The following is a 22550-nucleotide window of genomic DNA, read 5'->3' as shown; positions in this document are numbered from 1 at the left end:
GAAAAGGCTTCTTCGAAGAAAAACAACTTGTAACACTCCGAGCTTAACACTAGATGGCAGGACCTATGCATAGCATGTGAATCTGCAGCGGAACATGCCATGAACAGATGTACACTGGGTAAGTGACATTTTCCGTATATATATATATATATATATATATATATATACATTTGAGCATGCTGAGATCTAAATCTCTAATGGCACAAGTCATCGTTGCACATGCAGTGCCCCTCCCAGCTTGCCACTGTCTTTGTAGGGCAGCACCTTATTGATGGGAGGAGCCATTTCTACTGTGCATGCAGTGTACCTGCTTGCTTTGACTCCCTTCTGCCACTGTATTATCTTGTTCACTTCTGCCACCTTTGTTGCTGCACCTCTATCAACTCAATCTCTACTATACTATACTTGGGATACTTTACCAGTGCTGCTGCTTTATTTTCAGTGACAGTCACAGTGAGCCCATCCCTGCTTATATTTTTTCTATGAAATGTACTCTGTCCCCTGCAACTGGGGGTTACAAGAAAGCTGGTGGATTCAGCTAAATAAGAGCAAACTGCATTTGCTGAACTATATTACTATATAGTGGAGTGGATTCCACGACAACTTGTGGGTAAGTTATTCAGGTACCCGGTACATATTGAAACATATATTTGAATTGGCAGCAAAATTAGTCACTTTGGTAGGGTAGAACTATATCTGCATGTTAATAATAAAAAAAAGATTGATTTAGAGTTGATCACAGAGTATTCCATCCACTTGTGTGGTGGGATTTCTGCCCTGTCAAAGTAGCAGTTTAAATCTACCATATTTTGAGTGTCCTGCCAAGGCAGCAGGCATTTAAATGGCTCTATGCTTCCATAGGTCAGTCACTTAGGGGAGAAAATATCTGTTAGAGAATCATCTAATGGTATCACTTATGGTGCAACCTCGTCCATTGGAAGCATAACCCCAACTGTGGAGCTACATTATATTAGCCCACATGGCTTGTTTTTATATCATTAGGCGGACAACAGAGTCGGTTCCAGACAATATATCAGTGGTGTTTTTTCACAATTAGTTTCTTCCATATCTGGTGGCCATACCAGTCATTCTTGATTGGAAATCTTACGTGCAACCCTGTCTGGAAAATTTCTACCAGTGACAGGACCGCCATCTAAAAAAAAAAAAAAATTGGGCTTTTGTATCGCTTGAATTGTAGAATGAAAATCATAAGTTATTTGGTGCATTCTACATTGCATTCGTCCTCTAAATTGGGCATTGTGTTTTTATATCAGATTTTTGGAAAACAGCCATTTATGATTGACCTCAGTAAAATATGAAAAGCTGGTTATATGAAATAAAATTGGGAACCTCCTCATCCAAAGTATCAAAGCTAAGTCATGATCCATGAAATCAAGTTGAAGTATTGGTAATATTAACAGGAGATAGAACCATTCTAAAAGCCTAAACATGTCTATTAGGAACAAACCTTATTCATCATCTCACAGAGGCTCAAATGTAACCATGGGTCTATGAATCATAACATAATTACTAGATAACCCACAGAAATCATAGGACCATGACTTGTTAACAGTTGAGGGTGCTTATGGTTGTGGATGTCCAGTTGTCTTTGCAAGGCCAGCTAGATCTCATCTAACCTAGTTAGTGACATCTGCAAAATATTATATGGATGATATAGTTATTGATAGCCAGTCCGTGCTTTGAGTTGATAGTTGCTGGGTATTTTAATGTATGAGCAGATAACTTGAATGATAACCTAGTCCAAGCATTGCCAACTGGAATATTATAAATTAAAGAAAGGGTTAACAGGAGTAACATATTTAGCTAGTCATGCATTAGGTTTTATTTTGAGTTCTGCCAATTGTACAAAAATCAGCCAGCCTTTGTTATTACTGTTGGACGTTTTATTTATTCAGTTTGAGAACTTTGGAACCTATTTTGAAGGAGTAAAGCATAAAACCATCCCAAATAATTGAGGCCTGGCATTAAATAGTGGTTACTACTGAGCATTTGTGCAGTAGTTTTGACACCACAGTTTGCGCTTGGGCAGTACTGATATGGTTGATGGCCAAGTGAAAAAGAATTGGGGAAAAATAATAAAAATATCTTTACAGCCCTTAATTAATTAAAACCATTTAATTCTGCAATGAAACCAAGTATGATAAAATGTAAATGCCAATCTGCTGATTTCAAATTGGAAGCAGAAATTCTAAGAAATGTAGAGAAGACTTGGACACTGAAATATATCTCTTATCACAAAAGTAATTTTCTGAAACAGAAGTAAATATACCAACCTTGGAAGATTTTCAAAAAACGTACATTGCCTTAGCAAGATCCAGTCAGCAACAATGATACCGGAGGAACTGTTTAAATCCCTTGTAAGCTTAGCCTCCCCTAATGTAAAGTGGAATTTTCAGCCTCATCAGTTGATTTGATTGAGAGCTTCTTGATTTTTCATTGACCTGGTAAGAAAGATCTCGGAGAAATTTCCTCACAACTTGCTATCAGTCACTGATGTCTATTGCTTCACGTGTTGGTGTTGCAATAGCAAAATGTACGAAGTAGGGAAATAATGTAATGAGCTTCACAATGGTAGCAAGTCGTCTGGATCACCTTTGTCCAGTACTGAGTGTTGGGAAAGACCAGTAACATATGTCTTATGTGAGTCTAAGAGGATTAAGCATTATAACTGTCTTATCTTAAGAAGATGACTCTAGTGGCTCTTTCCTACAGAGCCACCATATTTAACTGACGTGTACTGCATATCCCTGTGTCAGTAAATATTTATACTTTGATTATATGTATATATATTTAGATATGTGTACTTCTTAGTACAGATATGTATAACTGTTTTTTCTTAAAACATACTTTTTAAGCCTGTTTAACATGTGTATATATTACTTACGGTTATTTTTTTTTGTTTGTGTGTGTGTGTGTGTATATATATATATATATATATATATATATATACATATCCTTAACATGTTCATAGGTCATTGCATAACTTCTGTATATGTTTTATGCTTATGAGTCTGTTTTATTTGTCAGGTAAATATTATCTATTTATCTACAAGAGTTTCACTATTAAAATATTGATGAGAAGATACAAATATGGAAAGTACACACAAATTACTTTCAAATACTTCAACACTAGAAGCATTATACAGTGCAACTTTAAATCTCGATATATTATCTTTCTTATACGTATATTCCCTTTCTATGTAATTATGTGTCTATATATATCTTTTGCTCTACTGTACAAGAGAAAAAAAGTAAAACAAAATACTCTCCAATGCATTACTCTGGCTCACCCTATACCTCTCACAATCTATCCTCTATCTCCACCCTCTGGATCATCATGAACCTCGTTTTACCACTGTGGTCTCCAAAATTACCCTTCCTAGACTGTACCCTCCTCTATCCCTCCTGGCTCAACACAAACCTCAGTTTACTACCATGATATCCCAACAACCCTAGTAAATTCTCCCACATGTATCTCTCATTTAACTTATCCCAAACCTCATTTTACTACTGTGATCTCCCTAATCTCTTTCTACAGACTCTTTCCTCCTCCATCTCTCCTTTAGTCACCCCAGACCTCATCTTGTTACTATGATCTCCAAAATAACACTTTCTGGATTCTTCCCTCTTCTAACCCTCCATTATTCTATTCAATCCAACTAACAGACTAACATGTCCACTGCCACAATTAACTTCTGTTTCCCTATACTAATACTATACTCCTATTTGCCTATACTAATCCACCACTAATCCTCTTGGTTCCCAGAGTAGCGTGCTACTCACCGAAAAGCGCTTCGACACCTTGTCAGGTTTATAAATACAATTACAATTGTGTAAAGAATGCAGGCGCTTGTTGCTACTTTTTACCTAGCATTTTCAAAGCCAGTAAGCCTTTTTGTAATGTTAACACATTAAACCTGGAGCTGTTGGCTTTGCCAATGCTTGCTCAATTCGGGCATCTGTGCTGCCATCTGGGGGCTGGCAGTGAGTCTGTTAGGTATTTCCCATAATCTCTCTTTTTGATGACCCTGTACACCACATTTATAGCTCCCCTGCACATGGATGCATCCAGTAACGCAACTAGTCTACCCCCAAAAACTATTGCCGCCGACCAGGTTGTCTGACAAAGCTCTTTGTAGCCCCTCATGTTGTAAAAATTGCTTTGGGTCACCAAAAACAACTCCTGGGCCTCCCTAAACTTGATAACCTCATCCACCATGTAAAGGTCTCTCATGGTGATGCAGTTACCGTTCACCCATCTGGACGCATCTAAAACTATCGAAATGTACCTAAATTCAGTAAGGAATCAAAAAAGGTCCTTTGATTCCTGACGCACTTTCATTTATGCACAGCAAAATAACCCTATATTACTGCGCTGCTGCATTGTGTGGCTCTTGTGTATGTTTACCTAACATTAAACAGCATGGTTGGCTTTTCAGTCTGCGTCCTTTGACCTCACATATGTCTGATATATCGCAAAGTTCATTTAGAGTTCAAAATAACAACTCTTGCTTGCTCAAAGTGAAATTAATTTCAAAACTCAGGAGAAACCTACCAAACAATATCAGAGGCCATAGATGTGCGAGCATCGCAGCCCCTTTTGTTTTAAGCATTTTTCATGTACTTGGCAAAGAGAGATTTGGGTCAAATTAGTATCCTGGTGGTAAAAACCTATTAGTAGTGGCCACTTTGCCTGCTTTCCAGTTTTTTGCAGTTTGCTTGTGAGTATATAATGTTTGCTGATGCACCTATTGCTCCTCTCGTTTTTGCTGCAGAATACAGAGTTCGTTGAGACCCCTTCTCCAGACAGCGATTCAGTGAACTCCGTGGAAGGTCACTCCGAACCATCATGGTTCAAAGACATCAAATTTGATGACAGCGACACAGAGCAGATTGCTGATGAAGGAGATGATACCCTGAACAGTGGGTTGTCATTTTTATTTACTAACAAAATCTTAAATTTTTGTGACACTACAAAAGGTGTGCATCAAAGTATATTTTTTCTAAAACACTGGGTCCTTCAGTCACATAGTCGTTAGTGTTGTGTGATATTAGGCACAAATATCTAATTTATTCCGAAAAGGAAACACCAGTTTGGCCATTTTTGTGTTGGAGTAACATGGTTGCATACAAGCAATAAAAAACTTAGAAAAAAAGATTGGTGTGATTTGTAGTGATCCTTTATTTTAATAATGCAGACTACTGTATTTGAGGGCACAGGAAAACCTTCAATCGTCAGTTTACTTGTAACTAAAACTGCTCCTAGAGTTACCTTTGTAAACATGGGCAATTCATGGTGTGATTAGTACTCAAGGGTGGTCGTTGAGTCAGAATTTAGATACATTTTTTATGTGTATTAAATCCTGCAGTAATAGTTAAATATTTTAAATTGGGTATCAAAGAAGTATCCATCCTCACCTCCTTTATTCTCAGATGCACCGGAACCCAAGCATCATATCTCATTACAATTCAATTTATAGTAGATTAGGAAGTTACTTGGAAGCCCGTTAACAGGTCCAAACATAGAACGGCTTACTTATTTTCAAGCCTTATGAATGCTACAATGTACTGTTTTGTAAAAACACTGCTTAAATCTTTAAACCAGTAAGAGACTATTGTTTCATCCAAGTATTATTTTCGAACGTCATCTCGATATACTAACCTAAATTCTTAGCTTAATATTATGTTTTTGCTCTTATTAAGTTGATTTCAGTTTGTAACGTTGTAGCACAATAGTTTATTTAGAAAACACTGCTCAAGACGTATTTTTCAGTTGCTTGAACTTCAGACGTCCACTCCGCTTTTTCTGCATGCATGAGACAAAGTACAAAATGTTACTGTGTGTTTCTGAATATCAATTATACCCCTGAAGCAGCACACATTGGTGTTTAGGAAATAGTCCTTTTTTTCTTCTCTTTCCTTTCACCCTTCATGATTTTCCTATTTAAATCCTTTTCTATTCCTATTGTCTGCTCCCCATCCTCCTTTTGCTTTTTTATTCACAACCCCAAGATTCTGCCAGTCCCAGCAAGCGTACGTCAGTAAGCAGCTTCCAGTCCACAATGGACAGTGACTCGGCCGCCTCCATCAACCTCAACGTCGAGCTGGACAACGTCAACTTCCATATCAAGAAGCCTTCCAAGTACCCTCATGTGCCCCCTCACCCATCTGACCAAAAAGGTATGAGGTTGTCGCCATATTGAGTCGCAGTTGTTGACGAGCCATGCCTTGAAAACACAGATATGATTTAAGTTCCCTGTCCTCTTTTGCAGAGCTTTTTAATCTTGCCCATTTGTAGTTTTCATTTTTCCATGAAAATTGAACTTAAATTTACACTATTGTTCATTGTCTCCTTATGAAAGTGAATGCCCCATGAGGGAGCATGTGAAAACTTGTAAAGCCCCATTATTTTTTTTGTATGCCTTCCTTATTCTCCATCCAGTTTAAGATGACCTTCTTTATATTTCTTTACTGCCGCTTTGTGGGTGGTGGTTCCCTTTGCATTGGATTTGTTTGGGAACCATGTTTGTACGTTATGCCATTGGGAGCAGCAACAAGCCTGTTTGAGTTTAGACTCACCAATGAGTGTGCCACACTGTCCAGTTCGCTTTCACTTAGCATTATCCATGTGTATCTCAATATTAACCTACTCTTTATAGATTAACATGTGGTCAGCTTGTCAATGTTCATTCACTGCATTATTTAGATAGAATAGGTCTAATTTAAGTTACACAATTTAATTACAACAACTATTGAATAAAAGCAGTTTATCTGTTACTGTACCTTTCATATAAGGAAAAAATGTATCGGTGGGATTTTGGTGACCGCACTAGGGTAGCTTCACGTTGCTGACTGTGCTGTCTTAGAATCTAGCCTCCCCATGGTTTGATAATTGTGATATTCAATGGGCATTCTGGACCTTTAATACATTTATAGGTATTTGTGGAGCTGGTGTGGCAGCTTGATAGTTCCTCGTACTGAACAGCTCCAGCCCATGTAGCATGAAGAGTGAGTGGAAGAGAAGGCTAAATAAGCCTGTGATGTCCCGCCCAGCTTTACTCATCATAGTGCAAAATCTGCAACTACAATTGACTATACTGCCATCTCTCTTCCCCTGCTGGCACATGTTAAAAAATTCTAAATCATACCTACTCTCCACAGTAACCATTCGCTTCAGCATATAGAATTGGCTTGGAACGTTCCGTGTTTTCTTCCAGCTATAAATGAATTAGGAACAGTAACCTCTGTCAATCTAAACCGCATGTTTTGGACGGATCCTCTCTACCACAGCTGTGCAAAAATATAAAAACCCTGCTTCAATCAACAGCACGCCAAGATCTTTCAGCTGGGGAGGTGTGGGCCAGCTTTCTACAGTTAGTACCATCACTTGGCTCGGCCAGGCGTCAAGCTCCAAATCATACCCGGAGGCCACTAAATATGCCACCAAATATCTTAGAATTAAGAAAGGATGTGGTACGCAAAATCAGATCCACAAAAGACAGACCTCCTACAGAATCTTTATGTGCCCAAATAAAAACCCTACGGAAAAATTATAAGAAACAGGTATGGCAAATACGAACCCAAAAGGAGGATGATTTCTGGACCAAATTACTTTTCAACTTAAGAAAGGCTAATACTAGAGAATTCTAGATGTCAGTGAATGAAATAGACCGAAAGGCAAGAATAATAAACTGTACTTCAATTTCAGAAGATAAATGGGTGGATTACCTGTTAGACATCTTTTTCAAGCCAACCCCTTCTGTTGAAAATCAGCAACTGAAGGCTTCACTAAAACCTACAGACGTTCGTCAGAGTGATATGAGATTCAGTGCCAATAAAGTAGCCCAGGTGATCAAAAGGAGCAGTAGGGACGGGGCTCCCGGCCCTAACGGTCTCCCCTAAGCCATATTTAAGGTGGATCTCGATTATTGGTCAGCCACTCTGTCAGTATTATATGCTGAAGTCGAACGTAACAGTACCATTCCTGATAGTTGGAAAGGATCCATCATTAATCCTATATACAAAGGAGGCAGTAGGGCAAACCCAGCTAGCTATAGGCTGATAGCTCTAGTTGACAGTGAGGCCAAATACTTTGCCTTTTTAATCCTAGCAGACCTGCTCACCTGGTCTAATCTAAACAACCTGGTCCCTATGAATCAAAGTGGTTTCTGGAAGGGCTACAGCACAGTGATTAACATTCTTGCGCTAGGAGATATAGCCAACCGAGCAAAGTGCTTAAAGAAAAATTTACACATATGTTTTGTGGATTTCAAAAGTGCTTTTGATTGTGTGGACAGAGCAATTCTCTGGAACAAACTACGGTGTTGTGGTTTGCAAGAACGAATTTTGAGGTGCATAAAATTGCTGTATGACAAAACTTGGGTACGAATCAAGGTAGCAGACGGCTCAAAAGTTTCCAGGAGAATACCAACAAATATAGGATTAAAGCAAGGCTGCGTGTTGGCCCCGCACCTCTTTAACCTCTTTATGGCAGATCTCTCTGCAAAACTAGACGCAACCAACTCGCATTCTCCAAGGATGGGAAGTCTGGCTATAACACATCTATTGTATGCTGATGACATTGTTCTGTAAAGCCACACAAAAATAGGGTTGCAACAGATGGTTAGTGCCTTGGGCGAATTTGCAAAGACAAACAAACTAGAGGTTAACACTTCAAAGACAAAAACAATGTCAATAGGCTTCTCTTTGAATCCTGCAAATAAAATAAAATTGAACGGCATCACTCTTGATACGATCTGCAGCTACAAATATCTTGGATTTACTGTAGACAATAAGATCAATTTTGTGCCCCAAAACCAGTATATTCTAGAGAAGTGCAAAGCCTTGGCGTTGGCTTTCTGCACTCTTGCTAAAAGATTAAAGGGCCCATCATATAAACCACTAATGTCGGTTATGTCGGCTAAGTTCCTTCCAGCAATTACATACTGGCCGCAACCTTCGCACTTAACATCAAGCATCGCTTTTTGACTCTGCGTTTGGGAGCATCTCCTGCTAGAGAGGATCAACCATCGTGGAAGAATAGAGGAGAGACTTCCTGCAGGCTATGTAAAGGCCCGAAAGAAGATATGGTTCACCTGATTTGTATTTGTCCAGCCTTAAAGGAAGCCCGCAGACAACTATTAAAACCGCTTTTTATGAGAAATTGGACTCGTTCCTGTCGGTCAGCGGTGATGTCAATGTTTGATCCTAATGATGTACAATCAATATGCAAATTTATCAAATTCTTGACTGCACACACCAAAGACGTAAACCTGCTATCCGGGATGTATGCTTAATCACACACTTTTTGCACCTTAGAGTTAAGAAACTGATTTTAGATCCTCGCATGGTTTCATGGCCAAGGAATTTACGGAATTTTATAGAATTTTAGAGATTTTTTTTTTTCTTCATATATAATGTATTATGAGATGATTGTTATGGTTTTTATTAACTAAACAATAAAGATTATTATTATTATAGGATCCCAGCATGCCATACCAGTTCACTGATAGCTGCATACATGGCAAATAATAGAGGATGGAAAAAAAAAACAGAAGTTTGCAAGTGGCACTGCCAGTTGTTGTGGCAAGATGTGAGGTACACCAGCCAGGTGGAGGCAAAAACTTGACATGCATTAAGGTGAGGGTAGTGATACCTGGCAGTCAGAACCATCGTGCACTACTGAAAGCCACATACTCACTTGTGTGGGCATTAGAGGAGGGTGCAATGTATTAAAAAAATACTTTCTAATTCTCTGACACAAACTATTTTCATGTTAATTTGAGGCTGTTTTTCAAGCAGTCGGAAGATGTAACAATCACAAACTGAGATGTGATGTAGTGTCTGACGAAACTTAATACTACTATTCACCAGCCAAGGTGGTTGTCCAACCTTAACTCCAACCTTAACTTCATGCCTGTTATGCACTGTTTATGAATTCACTCCTGACATCACAAATGTCTTGGTAGCATCACTAGTTATCTCCTGTATCACATCACCTTTGATGTCACTGAAGGGCATTGCAACACAATCCATTGGGCTGCACTCTCCAGGCCGTATGGCTAGATTATTGGCCTTCAACCATGCCAGGAGTGGGAAAAAGAAAAAGAAGAGGTGCTGAGAGCAGATACGTCTTTGGTAGAGTGTTTGGGCCCATCTATAGGAGTATGCCTCCTTGCTGGTCCCCCCCTTTAGTTGAATGAGTGCAGAGGCCATAGCCTACCCTATACTGACAAGGCATGTCTGGCACTTGTCCAGACCCTGTACCTAGTCCTTGATATCTGCAGCACGTCTCTCCCATACCACTGAATATGGCCTCAGTCAAAGTTAGCAGGCACAGTGTATGGGCTATGGCCTTTGGTCAGGTCCGGAACCGAAGACACTTTCCTCACAACCCCACTGGCTATGCCCTAAATTTCTACCTATAGACTGCTGTGGGTGCAGGCTGTGAGATTGGAACCCTCCCTCATAGATTATGTAAGGCGTCACCATAAGTAATCTTTTTTTTTTTCTTCTTCTTAATTCTTTTAATTGAACCAGTAGTCTCCATACAGCCATTTTATAAGGAGGTGATGCGAGTATTCAGCATAACGGTTATACAGTATTGCACAATATATGTTTTTACAGCCCAGTAGCCTAGTTTGTTGTTATAGACTTTCCTGCAATCACATTAAGTAATCTTGAGCATTAGGCAATCACTTTGGGCACTCCCGAGATTTCACTGGGTCTTGGGCTTGAGGAAGCTCTTTTTAGAACACGCTGGGTTTGTCCTTTGCTATTTCATGCTGACTGTGAACTGCACTCCTTTCCCAACGGATATAATTGATTATGCCATCTATGAGGTAGGTGAAGTAATCTGTAAGGACATTAGGAGGGCATGCAGGGCTGGTAACTTAACTGACTGATATCAGATGTTTTAAAGTATTTTCGGTCATACACTACATTATGAAAATTCCTTTTAGGATTCAAATATTTTATTGAGCGCAATCAGCTTCTAAGGTAGCTAAACACTGTGCCATGATTCATCACAACTTTCCCTCACAAATATTTAATGGTGACATAGGCTTTGCGTTCAAATCTAATCAAGCTTTATTTAGCTAATGAAAAAGTGCCATAGAGCACAAAAAAAATACAAATAGATTTTTAAAAAGCCGTTATAAGTTCACTGCAGTAAGAAGAATGTGTTACAAAACTGAAATTAAGAAATAGGTGTTTATTACCATGAAATCAGAACAATAAAAACTTATAAAAAGGAGATGGCACGCAGAAATAATAAAACCTAAACTTAATATGTTTGTGGCGGTATACAGATGATTGTAGAAAACTGCCTTCAGCACGACAGACTGATGCATTCCGGAGAAACTGCAAGAAATATAGAGCTGGCCTACATTGCTCAAAAGCTTGCACTTTCAAAATTGGCCTTGAATATTTCTTGCTTTTAATTGCCCCACCCCCCAAACATTTTTTTTTTAAAACACACACACACAGTGTCTCAAGGCCTCGGTTGAAAAGTCATCATAAATACCAGTTAAAATAGTAGAAGAATCATATTGACCCAGAGGAAAAGATAAAAGGGACCTAATGTTGACAGTCTGAAATCTCGTCAGGAGGGTTCGCTCCCAAACATTACTGACCCATTGTGGGTAAGACCCATATGAGGGGGGCGGGGGGCGGAGTGAATAATTATAAAACTCCAGACTGAAGATTTAGAAATTCGGCACACTCTGTCACTCTTCCTCCGCTCCCAATAATTTTCCTTCATCTAGTTTTTATCTCTGTTGGTAAGGTCAAGGAAACACATTTGGTGTCAATAAATCAGCGGTCAATTGCTTAATGTAAATTAATCAGAGTACCTTAGAACCTTAGTCACAGCTCAGAAAATCCTAAAAAATATACCTATTAAGACATGTTAGTTATTAGCTTTGTTGTTGGTAGAAACTGATAGCCAGAACCGTAGTGATGCCAGCCTGAAGTCATAGTGAAGCCCCAACTCTTCATGGAAAATAAAGTAGGAACTTCTTGGCTGTAGCCCCAAAAAGCTCCTACGGAACCTATTTTCTAAACCTGGAGGCATTCATGTGAGTGTTGCCCCAGATAGGCGCCACATAGGTCAAAACATTCAGAGACTTGGGTTTGTATATTTCCAACAACTCAGGAGCAGGCTTAGAGCCTGTACTCCTAGCAAATTGGAAGACGGTCCCCAGTGCTTGCGAAAATCTGTTGACCCTGTTTGTCAGACAGGGTCCCCAAGTACATTGAGTCAAATGTAATGCCCAAATAGGGAAAGCTATAAAGCCTTTACAAGCACCTTCCCTGACAAAATTAGATCTAATCCTTGAAGGTCTATCTCTCACTGCCATGTAAATTGCTTTAGTAACATTTGTCTCCAGATTTAGGCTGCCCATGAAGGATGCAACATTATCAATCAGATTTTTAAGGTCAGCAGGGGTCCAAGCAATTGAAACATCATCATTAAAATACAAAAGAGCAGCTACACGAGAATTAACTTTTGAGAGGTCGCTGTCATGCAGTATAAGATGATTTTGCAGCTTGTTAATATATAGTAGAAACAAAATAGGGGTGAGCACGCAGCCCGGCTTCACACCTTGATCCAGACCGAAGGAGTCAATGCACTCTCCCCAGGCCATAATGAACAGAGGCAATGAGGTGCTGCTGAAGGGCTTTTAAGAAAATCAGTCCGTTTGTGATCCTTACAAGTGTCCCCCCCCCCCTCCATCTTTTTGCCTGCCTTCCTCCACTTTTCTGACACTGTTTTTGCTGGTTTTAGGACTCTGCACACTTTACCACTGCTAAACAGTGCTAAAGTGCATATTCTCACTCCCTTAAACATGGTGACATTGGTTCATATCCAACTGAAATATTTGATTTACTTGTAAGTTCCTAATAAAGTGTACTACATCTGCACAGGGCCTGTAAATTAAATGCTACTAGTGGGCCCCGCAGCACTGTGTCACCCACATAAGAAGCCCCTTAACCATGTCTCAGGCCTGCCATTGCAAGGCCTGTGCTGTCTGTGTGCAGTTTTACTGCCACTTTGACTTGGCATTTAAAATTGCTTGCCAGGCCTTAAAACTCCCCTTTTGCTACATATAAGTCACCCCTGAGTTAGGCCCCTGGTAACCCATAGAGCAGGGTGCTATGAAGGTAAAAGGCAGGACAGGTACTTAGGTGTTTTATATGTCCCGGTAGTGAAAAACTCATAAATTTGTTTTAGACTACTGTGAGGCCTGCTCTTTTCATAGACTAGAATTGGGACTGCCTTCATATACATCTGAGTGGTAGATGCTGATCTGGGAGGAGTATCTGGCCATATTTAGTATGGCCAGAATGTGTGAGACAAGGCCTCTCTTTGTCATGGTTAGCCTCCGCTTTTTGCATGATGTTTCGTGTAGCCTAAAGGTTATAGTGCCCAGAGCTCCTGCTAACCAGATTCCTGGGTCCAGAGCTCTTTCCCTAAAACTGTTGTGATGCATTGGCACAATTGGATACACCCTTAGCTACCAGTATAAGTCCCTAATAAGTGGGCACTCATGCGCCCAGGGCATTGGGTGCTATGGGTACGCCCCAGAGGGCAGTAGTACTGATTGTGCCATACTCTAGGGCCATGCATCCAGATGCACCCAGCACTGCCATTGCGGGCTGAATGTCCTGTTGCAAACTTAAACACATACTCGACATGCCACACTGCCTGTGTGCCCTGTCCACCATACACTGCTTTTACTATGTGTAAGACATCCCTCTAGCAGGCCCTACAGCCCTAAGGCAGGGTGCATTATTATTATATGTGAGCTGCATGAACAATATTCCCCCACTGTGTCCTTGCCAGACCTGGGACATAGTGAGTGAACAGAGCAGCCATTTTAATACGTGTGCCCGACATTGGTCAGCACAACTTTCCCAGCAACATGATGGCCACTCTGAACCCTGGGTTGTTTGGTCTCAAACAACTCAGAATGATAAATCCAAACTGGTACCAGTATTGAGTTTATCCCTAAATGTACCCAGGGGTCACCTTAGAGGTGCTCCCTGCAAAAGCTAACTATCCTAGCATGGTTGCTGACTAGTTCCATCCAGCCTGCCACCTCCAGACAATCAATATACACACCTGGGGGAGAGCCCTGTTTCTCTGCTTTGTAAAACAATGCCCTTCCTGGGTGGAGGAGCTAACACCCCTTCCCTCAGGTATGTGCACTGCCCTGGTGGTGAGCTTCAAATGGCTTACTGCCCTTGAAACAACCCCCAAGCCTGCTGCTAGCTGCAGATGGCCTCCCCTTTTACGAACCCCCACTTTTGGCGGGAACAAAGGTGGGAAACCACACAAAGGGTAGGAGGAGTGGCCCCACCTGGCATGCACCACCCCTAAGGTGTTGCCTGTGAGGTGGACCCCCCATTTCATTTTCCTCCATCTTAGATGGAAGGAAAATAGCCAATTAGGTTTAGGGAAGTGACCTTTCTGACAGGAAGTGATCACTATAGGGGGTGTAGCAACCCAAAGGTAAGTGTTCCATTGGACCATACCAGTTCCCCCTAAAACGTCCACTAAATTCAGTATTTAGTGGGCATCCCTAGACCAAGAAATCAGATCTAAAGGACACAAAGAACACCTGCAGAAAGAAGATCCAAAGCAAGAGAACTGTGGGCCACAGAGAAGGCGCCAAACCCTGCCAGCTGCACACATGATCTGACAATCACTGCTGCAGAGAAGCTGGGCACTGGACTGACCTCAAGAAACCCAGAGGACCTCCAGGCTTCATGAATTGCCCAAGAGTTCCCTCCAGAGTGGAGGTACCACTCTGCAACAACTCGAACCAGCAACTCAGTGAGCGTCACTTCACTAACTGGCCGATTTCTCCTGAAACGGAAGTTGCAGCCAGACCAGACGACAAACCTATGACCACGAAGACAAACCTTCCACTGGCCAGAAAGTAGCAATACCCTGGGTACTGGTCAGCTGGCATCGGACACCAGGAAAACCAGCTCGCTCAGAGCTGAAAAGGGACCAGGAGGAAGCCCTAGTCGAGGGACTTCAGTAATAGCCTGGACCTCCAGCCAGAGTGCCCCTGTTGTCCTGTAAGACACCTTCAAAGAGACCTAACTCCAGATCCAAAGAGCTCCTTGCACACAGCATCTGGCTCACCGATTTGCTCTGCAGCCAGACGCCCTGCACCCTGCAATGAAGAGCCTGCTGTGCCCCAAGGGTTCCTCACCCCTTGCAATCTCAACATTCTAAGGGGACCCCAATGAACCGTCTTTAACCTTGCAAGAGCAGACCTTTTCCAAGTGGGTGCCCTCAGTGCCGCCGCACCAGCTCTAAGAGACATTCCACCATTGCTCTCGCCGGAGCTGGGAGCCCCACAAACTTCTCCAGCTGGCACAGAGTGCCCACTGATGTCCCCGACCACCCTGCAAAAGCGGAACGTGGTAAAGCAACTGGTGATTTATTTATTTTTATTTTTTAGATGTATTTTTAAAGGTGTCTTCCTATTGATTTCTATAGTGTGTAATTACGCACAGAAAGTTACTTTAGCAATTTTGATAATCTTGGTCTTGAAATGTATTTAAATCTGAAGTATTTTTATAAATTGGTCTGGAGTTATTCCTTGAAATATGTGAGATGGATGATTGATACTGTGAATACAACAAATGCTTTGCACTTCTCCTATACTGGCCTAACTGTTCGACAAAGCTACCTCACAAATTAGCATTAGGTGATCTAGTTTTTACCTCTGGAAACCAGTGTGAGGTTGCCTGGACCCCTTGCACAGTGTGCCTAGTTTTGCACTCTACATAGAGGGCACGCCTCTTAAAGAATGGTAAAAGAAAATCCTGCTTATTGGTGAGATTGGATTTAGAAATGCCACTTTTAGAAAGTGGACATTTCTCTGCATTTAATACCACCTGTGCCTTAACAGCCTGTCTCCAATCCATGTCTAGTCTGGTCTGTGTTGGTTGACAGCGCCCTTGTGCATTTCACCCAGACAACCACAAATATAGGACACTCAGTCACATCTGTATTCATCTGCATACTGAATGGGTCTTCCTGGGCTGTAAGGGTGGAGGGCTTCCCACTTAAATTTCAAAGGCCAGTGGCCTGCCCTGACACAAAGGACTGATAACACTCCACAGGGACCCTGGTAGACAGGACTGGGCTGAAAGGGGAACTTGTGCACTTCAAAACCACTCTTTGAAGTCTCCCCCTCTTCAAAAGCATTTTTGGATATATAAACTGGGTTTCTGACCCCACCAACTCAGACACTTCTGGACCTACACCTGCACCCTATCGGAGGAACTTCCTGGCTGCTCAAAGGACTCATCTGGACTGCTTTGCTGAGAAAGACTGGTACCCTGCTTGTTGCCCTGCTGGCCTCTGACTCTGCTGGAAGGACTATGTATTTCTCCTGAAGTGCTTTCCAAGGGCTTGGATTGAGCTTGCCTCCTGTTTCTGAAGTCTCAACAGCAGGGCCAACAAAGACTTCACCTCTTCAAGAAACTCCTTGTGCATCGAAAATCGCCGCAACGCCTATACAAATGGTCACAAAACCTGTAATGTGGCTGAAAAATCGCCGCACAGCCAACCTGAACAATGCAGCACCGACTGGAAATTCGACACAGCGCCTGCCTTGCAATGATAAATTTGATGCATCACCTACTGGATCTACGCAGCGCCTGCTCCTTCTTCCAGTGCGTCAAGAATTTAACGCATAATCGCTGGGTGTCAAAATATCCTCGCATCACAGTGAGGAACCAAGACTGCATGCCGACAAATGACGCAAACCCTGGCAGCGTAGAAAGAAACGACGCATCATCCGTGCCGTGAAATCCAACTCAACACCTTATTTTTCCACGCATCTCCTCCTCCACGCGGTCTCTTATTTTTTGCGCATCCTAGGCAGGGGTGTTACAAAGAAACAACAGTTTTTTTTTTTTTTTTAAGGATTGAGACTCTTTTATACCTTTTAAAAGTGATATTTCAGCTTGTGCTTATTGGATTTTTGTCGTTCTGACCATATTCCGGTAAATATTATCTATTTTTCTAAACCTCTGTGGTGTATTTTTGTATTGTTTTCGGTGTTACTGTATGATTTATTGCACAAATACTTTACACATTGCTAAGTTAAGCCTGACTGCTCAGTGCCAAGCTACTAGAGGGTGGGCACAGGACAATTTGGATTGTGTTGTGGCTTACCCTGACTAAGATTGTGATCCCTACTTGGACAAGGGTGTATACCTCTGCCACCTAGAGACCCCAATTCTAACACCAATCAAAAACTGAGCTAAGATCTATGTTTTCCAAGTATAAAACCCCAGCCTTGGCCACGGTATACATTTGAAATAGCACAAGTTTCTGACGCCGCTCAATGTTGCTTAAGTCTCCTTTAAATCCATACAGAATGGGGGTACTGATACCATGAGCCTCTGACCAGGTCATAATTCTTTTCAGAATTCTCCACCCCCCTAGTTTTACTACAAAGTCCAGCAAGGAAATGGGCAATAGCATCACAAATTTTGCCTACTGCCCTACTTAAAAAAATAGGTATGATCATTGCAAAGTGCCATGAACAAGGTAGCGCGAGTGAGCAGCACAGTTAAGTGCATTTGTAATATTAGGAGCCCACACCTCAGAACTTGCGTTGTTAAAGTTCATCGGGACACCGTCTGGATCCGGAGCCCTGTTACCAGGACAATGGCTAAGTAGACTTATTCTATGCTGAACAAAATAGTGACATGATTTTTGTTGGGGCTGTTGCCTTCCTGCATAGTGCTAGACTTGGCATCCTTGGCGTGGTCTCCCCTACCTTTTTTCCTCTTTTTCCCAGGCAGTTGATGTGTGCTTGGTACTCTGGGCACTTTACCACTGCTATCCAGTGCTAAAGTGCAAGTGCTCTTATGTAAAATGTATGTGTAATTGGTTTTCCGTGAATGGCATATTTGATTTACTAGTAAGTCCCTAGTGTAGTGCACTAGAGGTGCCCAGGGCCTGTAAATCAAATGCTACTAGTGGGCCTGCAGCACTGGTTGTGCCACCCATCTGAGTAACCCTGTAAACATGGCTCAGACCTGCCACTGCAGTGTCTGTGTGTGCAGTTTTAAACTGCCAGTTCGACTTGGCAAGTGTATTCACTTGCCAGGCCTAAATCTTCACTTTTCAGACAAGTAAGGCACCCCTAAGGTAGGCCCTAGGCAGCCCCATGGGCAGGGTGCAGTGTACGTTTAAGGTTGGACATATACTATTGTGTTTTATATGTCCTAATAGTGGAATACTGCCAAATTCGGTTTTCACTGTGCTAGGGCTGTCTCTCTCATAGGTTAACATGGGGACTGCCTTTAAATATTATTAAAACTTTAGATTCCCTTTGGGAGCAGATAGAAATATGTAGTTTTGGGCCTCTGAACTCATAATCTAAAAATCTTTTAGTAAAGGTTGTTTTTTGACTGTGCGTTTGAAAATGCCACGTTTAGAAAGTAGGCAATTTCTTGATTAAACCATTCTGTGACTCTGCCTGTTTGTGGATTCCCTGTCTGGGTCAGTTTGACAGTTGGGCAGGTTGCACCTCTCCTCTTGACAGTGACACAAAGGGAGCTGGGGTGTAACCTGCATATCCTGTCGAGCCATCTGGGCTGGAGGAAAAGGGAGGAGTGGTCACTTAACTTGAATGGGCTGTGCCTGCCTCCTCACAATGTAGTCTCCAACCTCCTGGTGTGTCTGGGGCATGGCCTGGCCAAGGCATGATCTTATAAACAAGAGAGACTTTCCTTTGAAGTTTGCCTACTTCAGGGTTCAAGTTTATTGACTTATTTCATGAATTGGAACCCCTAAAAGGTCCACATGCTTCACGAATAAATAAAATAGCAAAAAACAGCATAACACATTAGTTATAAGATTTCAAATTGAAATGAAGAAACATCAATTATACAGTCGCAATAGCAAAAATAGCAAAAAGAAGAAAAAAAATAGTAATAATAATAATACCCCTCAGACATTACATAAAAGAATATCACAGAAGCGATCTAAAATTGTTCGAATTAGCTTCTTAAGTGTAAAACATTGAAATTCAACAAAAATCCATAAAGTGCCTGAAACCGTAAAACACTGTACCCTAAAGGAAACCTCTCATATTAAAGACCCTAGCGTACCGTTATATTTTCTTCGATTAAAACAGTTGTGCAGCGTAGACTTCCAGTCCGTAATCAATAAAATCCAGGACAATCAACCCAAAGCATCACGAGAAAGCATTATAAAGCACCAAAAGATCTCATCATATTCCTCAAAAACTACCTTGAGTAATTCACTTTCAATCATCTTGATTATCACCAATACAAGAAGACTCAAAAGAGATTTAAAAAGGACTGGAAAAAATGAAAAAATCCTAAAACAGAATAATTCATTGGGAGGATTAAATCCGGCTTCCAAGGCTTCTCCAGCAGAACGAATATTAAAATACAAATAGAGGGGTTTCAGCCATTTTTTCCTGGCCCCGGCTAGAGCCGGACAAACAAATAATACATTCTACAATTCTGTACACCCAGAGTGACAAAGATCGCAATTGTTATCAAATCCATCCCACTTGGAATTTAGATCTCTAATAGGCAGTCTATCTAATCTCAACAAAATGTTCAGACGGCTCACCCCATGTGGAAGATTCCAGGCAAGAGATGGCTGAGATTATTTAAAAGTTACTGATTCAATTAACTTGGCCAGTCTCCTCTTACTACTGCGGAATTCTTAAGTCTGAAGAGAAGCTTTTCGACCAAGCCACTTATTTAAAAAAAAACAAATGTAAAAGTGGTGGGAGGAAACGATTGAATCAAGTCTTGATTTAGCTCAAGCAATTGAAAAGCTAGATAATAGTTTCTAAAAAAAAAAAAACTTTTATAGAAATTTTAGTAGACCAAAAATAAAAATCTAAGTTAAGTTTCTTAGAGCAGATGCCTTACTATGGGCTAAACTGTAAGTCTTCCTGACCACATCCACTAGACCCTGTACAAAAACGTTCTTAATACCAAATTTGTTTCTTAAAGCTGTCACTGAGGCCGAGTTGTTACAAAAGGCTTGGCTTCTTAATATGTGTCCTTCCATTCTATCAAGAAAGTTCAATTTGGAAATCTCTGTACCCTCTAAAGCGAACAAGAGAGTGGCTGGGATATTTATTTGACGAGCCGTTAGCAAGTGATGGAAATGGCGCCGGCAGACTGCTGTAAAAAAGGCAAATAAACCTTGTGCTTGAGATATAGCCTTAGAGGCATTTATTACGCCTGTGGTCTTGGTCACTGAGTGAAGAAGGGGACATTTTCCCCAGGGAAACAATAGGATTTTATCCGCTCTAACTTTTGTTCGCCCAGGAACCAGGTAAAGTTAATTTTCTTATCAAGTTTTTTCCCCAAGGAAACATATTACGTGGGATTTTGATTGATTAATCTGCAGATGGTGCTGTGTGGAATAAAGGTTTAACGGTGCCAAATGCTGATTTAGGCCTTTCGGAGTAAGGTCAATCACATCTATATTGTTTGCATATAGAAGACAAGAGAGTGGATATCCTCCAATTTTGGGTGCCAAACCATCCCCATTCTGCAGGAAACTGGGCAGGTCATAACTATATAAGGAAAATAACAGTGGTGCGAACAAGCAGCCTTGCTTCAAATAGTTTTTGTGGGAAATTTAGCTGACAAGCCCTGTTATCCTCCTAGCAGAATTTTGCACCAGGTAGCACAGTGCAAAGCTATAACCAAACATTACAGGTTTGGGGGAACACCAAGCTCATATAATTTTTTCCACAGTATTTTCCTATCCACTCTATCAGAGGCCGTAGAGAAATCTATGAATGCACCATTCCTTGACCCTCCTCCCCCATCTGAACATATTTTTCATTTATAGTATGCATCAATAAGATATTTTTATCCAAAATACTACTTTCCTTTCGGAAACCTGCTTGTTCCAGGGGAACTTCAAAGGCAAAAAGGGGTATAAGTAGTGGACCCAAAACCTCTGAAAATTAGATTACTTGAGGAACCTCTCCCAAGGAGAAGAACTGAGGATGAGTGCTGCCCCTGCCTGTGACTGTGGTGTGTTGGGCTATCCTGCAGTTGCTGCTTCTGCCTGTATTCTGCCCAGTGTTTTTACTGAATTACTGTGTGTGTTGGTACAAATACCTTACACATTGCTTCTGAAGTTAAGCCTACGTGCTTGTGACAAGCTACTAAGGGGGTGAGCAGGGGTTAACTGAGGGTGATTCTTCCTTACCCTGACTAGAGTGAGGGTCCTTGCTTGGACAAGGGGGTAGGTAACCTGACTGCCAACCAAAGACCTCATTTCTAACATTGGTGATGAGCGGTGAGGATTGGACTTGTATTTGTACTTGACATACAGTGACTAAGTTTACACTACTGTTTCCAGTGCAGACCATAATATGACCATATACAGCTTGTTTTTGCTTTTTCGCTTTTTGGATTTTTCCCTACTTCCATATTTTTGCTGATTTTTTACTCATTTTTGAACCTCATTGGGAACTCTTTTTCTAGCTTGGAACTTTTTGTTGATTCTTCTTCATGTCTCAGTCTGGAGCTGCTTTTGACTTAGGGAAACTGGAGAGCTATATAGTTGTTAGGGAGAGACAGTTCTGCAAAAATCGTGCCTGTCCCATTAAGGGCTCCACCAGGAAGGAGGCGCTGCAGAAGGCAGTGAGGTCCTGGGTGACAGCCAAGGAAGCTGAGGAGCACAAAGAGGAAGAGGGGAAGGCGGATGAGGATGAGGCTGTGCAATCCATTTACAATGGTATAGTGGGTGGGCCTGTTATGTCCAGGTAGAGGGTCTCCAGGGCAGGTAGCAGTGTGTCATCCAAGGGTCTGACTCCTGAAAAGTTACAGGGCATACAGGCAGAGAGGGCTCACCAATTGGAGTTGGAACAGTTTAGGCTGGAGGAAAGGAGGATGGTCATAGAGGAGAATGTGTTACTGCTGGCTCATGAGCTCAGCTTGAGGGAGCTGGATCATAGGAGCCAGTCCAGTAGGGATGGTGGCAACAATATTGCAGTGCAGCCTGAGAGGAGGCTGCACATTCCTAAAGAACTTGTGAAAGATTACAAAAAGGAGAGTGACATATTCTTGTGGTTCAAGTAACAACAAGCGTGCTAACATTATCAGCTGTTCTGACCCTCCACCGATTGGGATTGCCTGTGAATCACAAAAAATCCAACTCTATTCCTTTACAGTCCCTTTATTACCTGGAAGCAGTTTTGGATATGAAACACTCCAAAGTGGTTTCTTTGGAAAAAAGATGATTATCGTTTCCTCAGAAATGTTGTAATCTGAAGAGAGTAACCCATCCAAAAGTGAAGAAAATATAGTCTCTTCTAGGGCTAATGGTATCCTGCCTCTTCCTGGTTCCAAATACACACCTGAATATAAAACCTCTGCAACAGTGTCTGGGAGGGAGGATCAGTGGGACAAGCTCTCAGATAAGTGGGAATACAAACTAATCTGAACCCGGCAATGGCAATCACTCTGTTGGTGGT

At 41.5% G+C, this 22550-nt stretch overlaps 1 protein-coding gene across 5 annotated transcripts in view; it reads left to right on the top strand.

Moving 5' to 3' along the window:
- The window catches only part of PIKFYVE (phosphoinositide kinase, FYVE-type zinc finger containing), a 1212885-nt gene that overhangs the window by 184331 nt on the left and 1006004 nt on the right, over positions 1–22550 (top strand). For 4 of the 5 annotated variants that reach the window (XR_011201631.1, XM_069225942.1, XM_069225940.1 and 1 more), the window contains exons 11-12: positions 4797–4944; positions 6034–6201. Coding sequence is in view for 4 of the 5 variants with exons in the window: in XM_069225942.1 (XP_069082043.1) it covers positions 4797–4944; positions 6034–6201 (316 nt within the window). In the remaining variant the exon portion in view is untranslated. The remainder of the gene's footprint in view (positions 1–4796; positions 4945–6033; positions 6202–22550) is intronic. The other variant, XM_069225943.1, reaches the window with a different exon arrangement.

Source organism: Pleurodeles waltl, chromosome 3_1 (genome assembly GCF_031143425.1).
Source record: "Pleurodeles waltl isolate 20211129_DDA chromosome 3_1, aPleWal1.hap1.20221129, whole genome shotgun sequence".
Classification (NCBI taxonomy): Eukaryota; Metazoa; Chordata; class Amphibia; order Caudata; family Salamandridae; genus Pleurodeles; species Pleurodeles waltl.
Note: the sequence above shows the minus strand (reverse complement) of the source record. Positions and strands in the feature narration are given on the sequence as shown.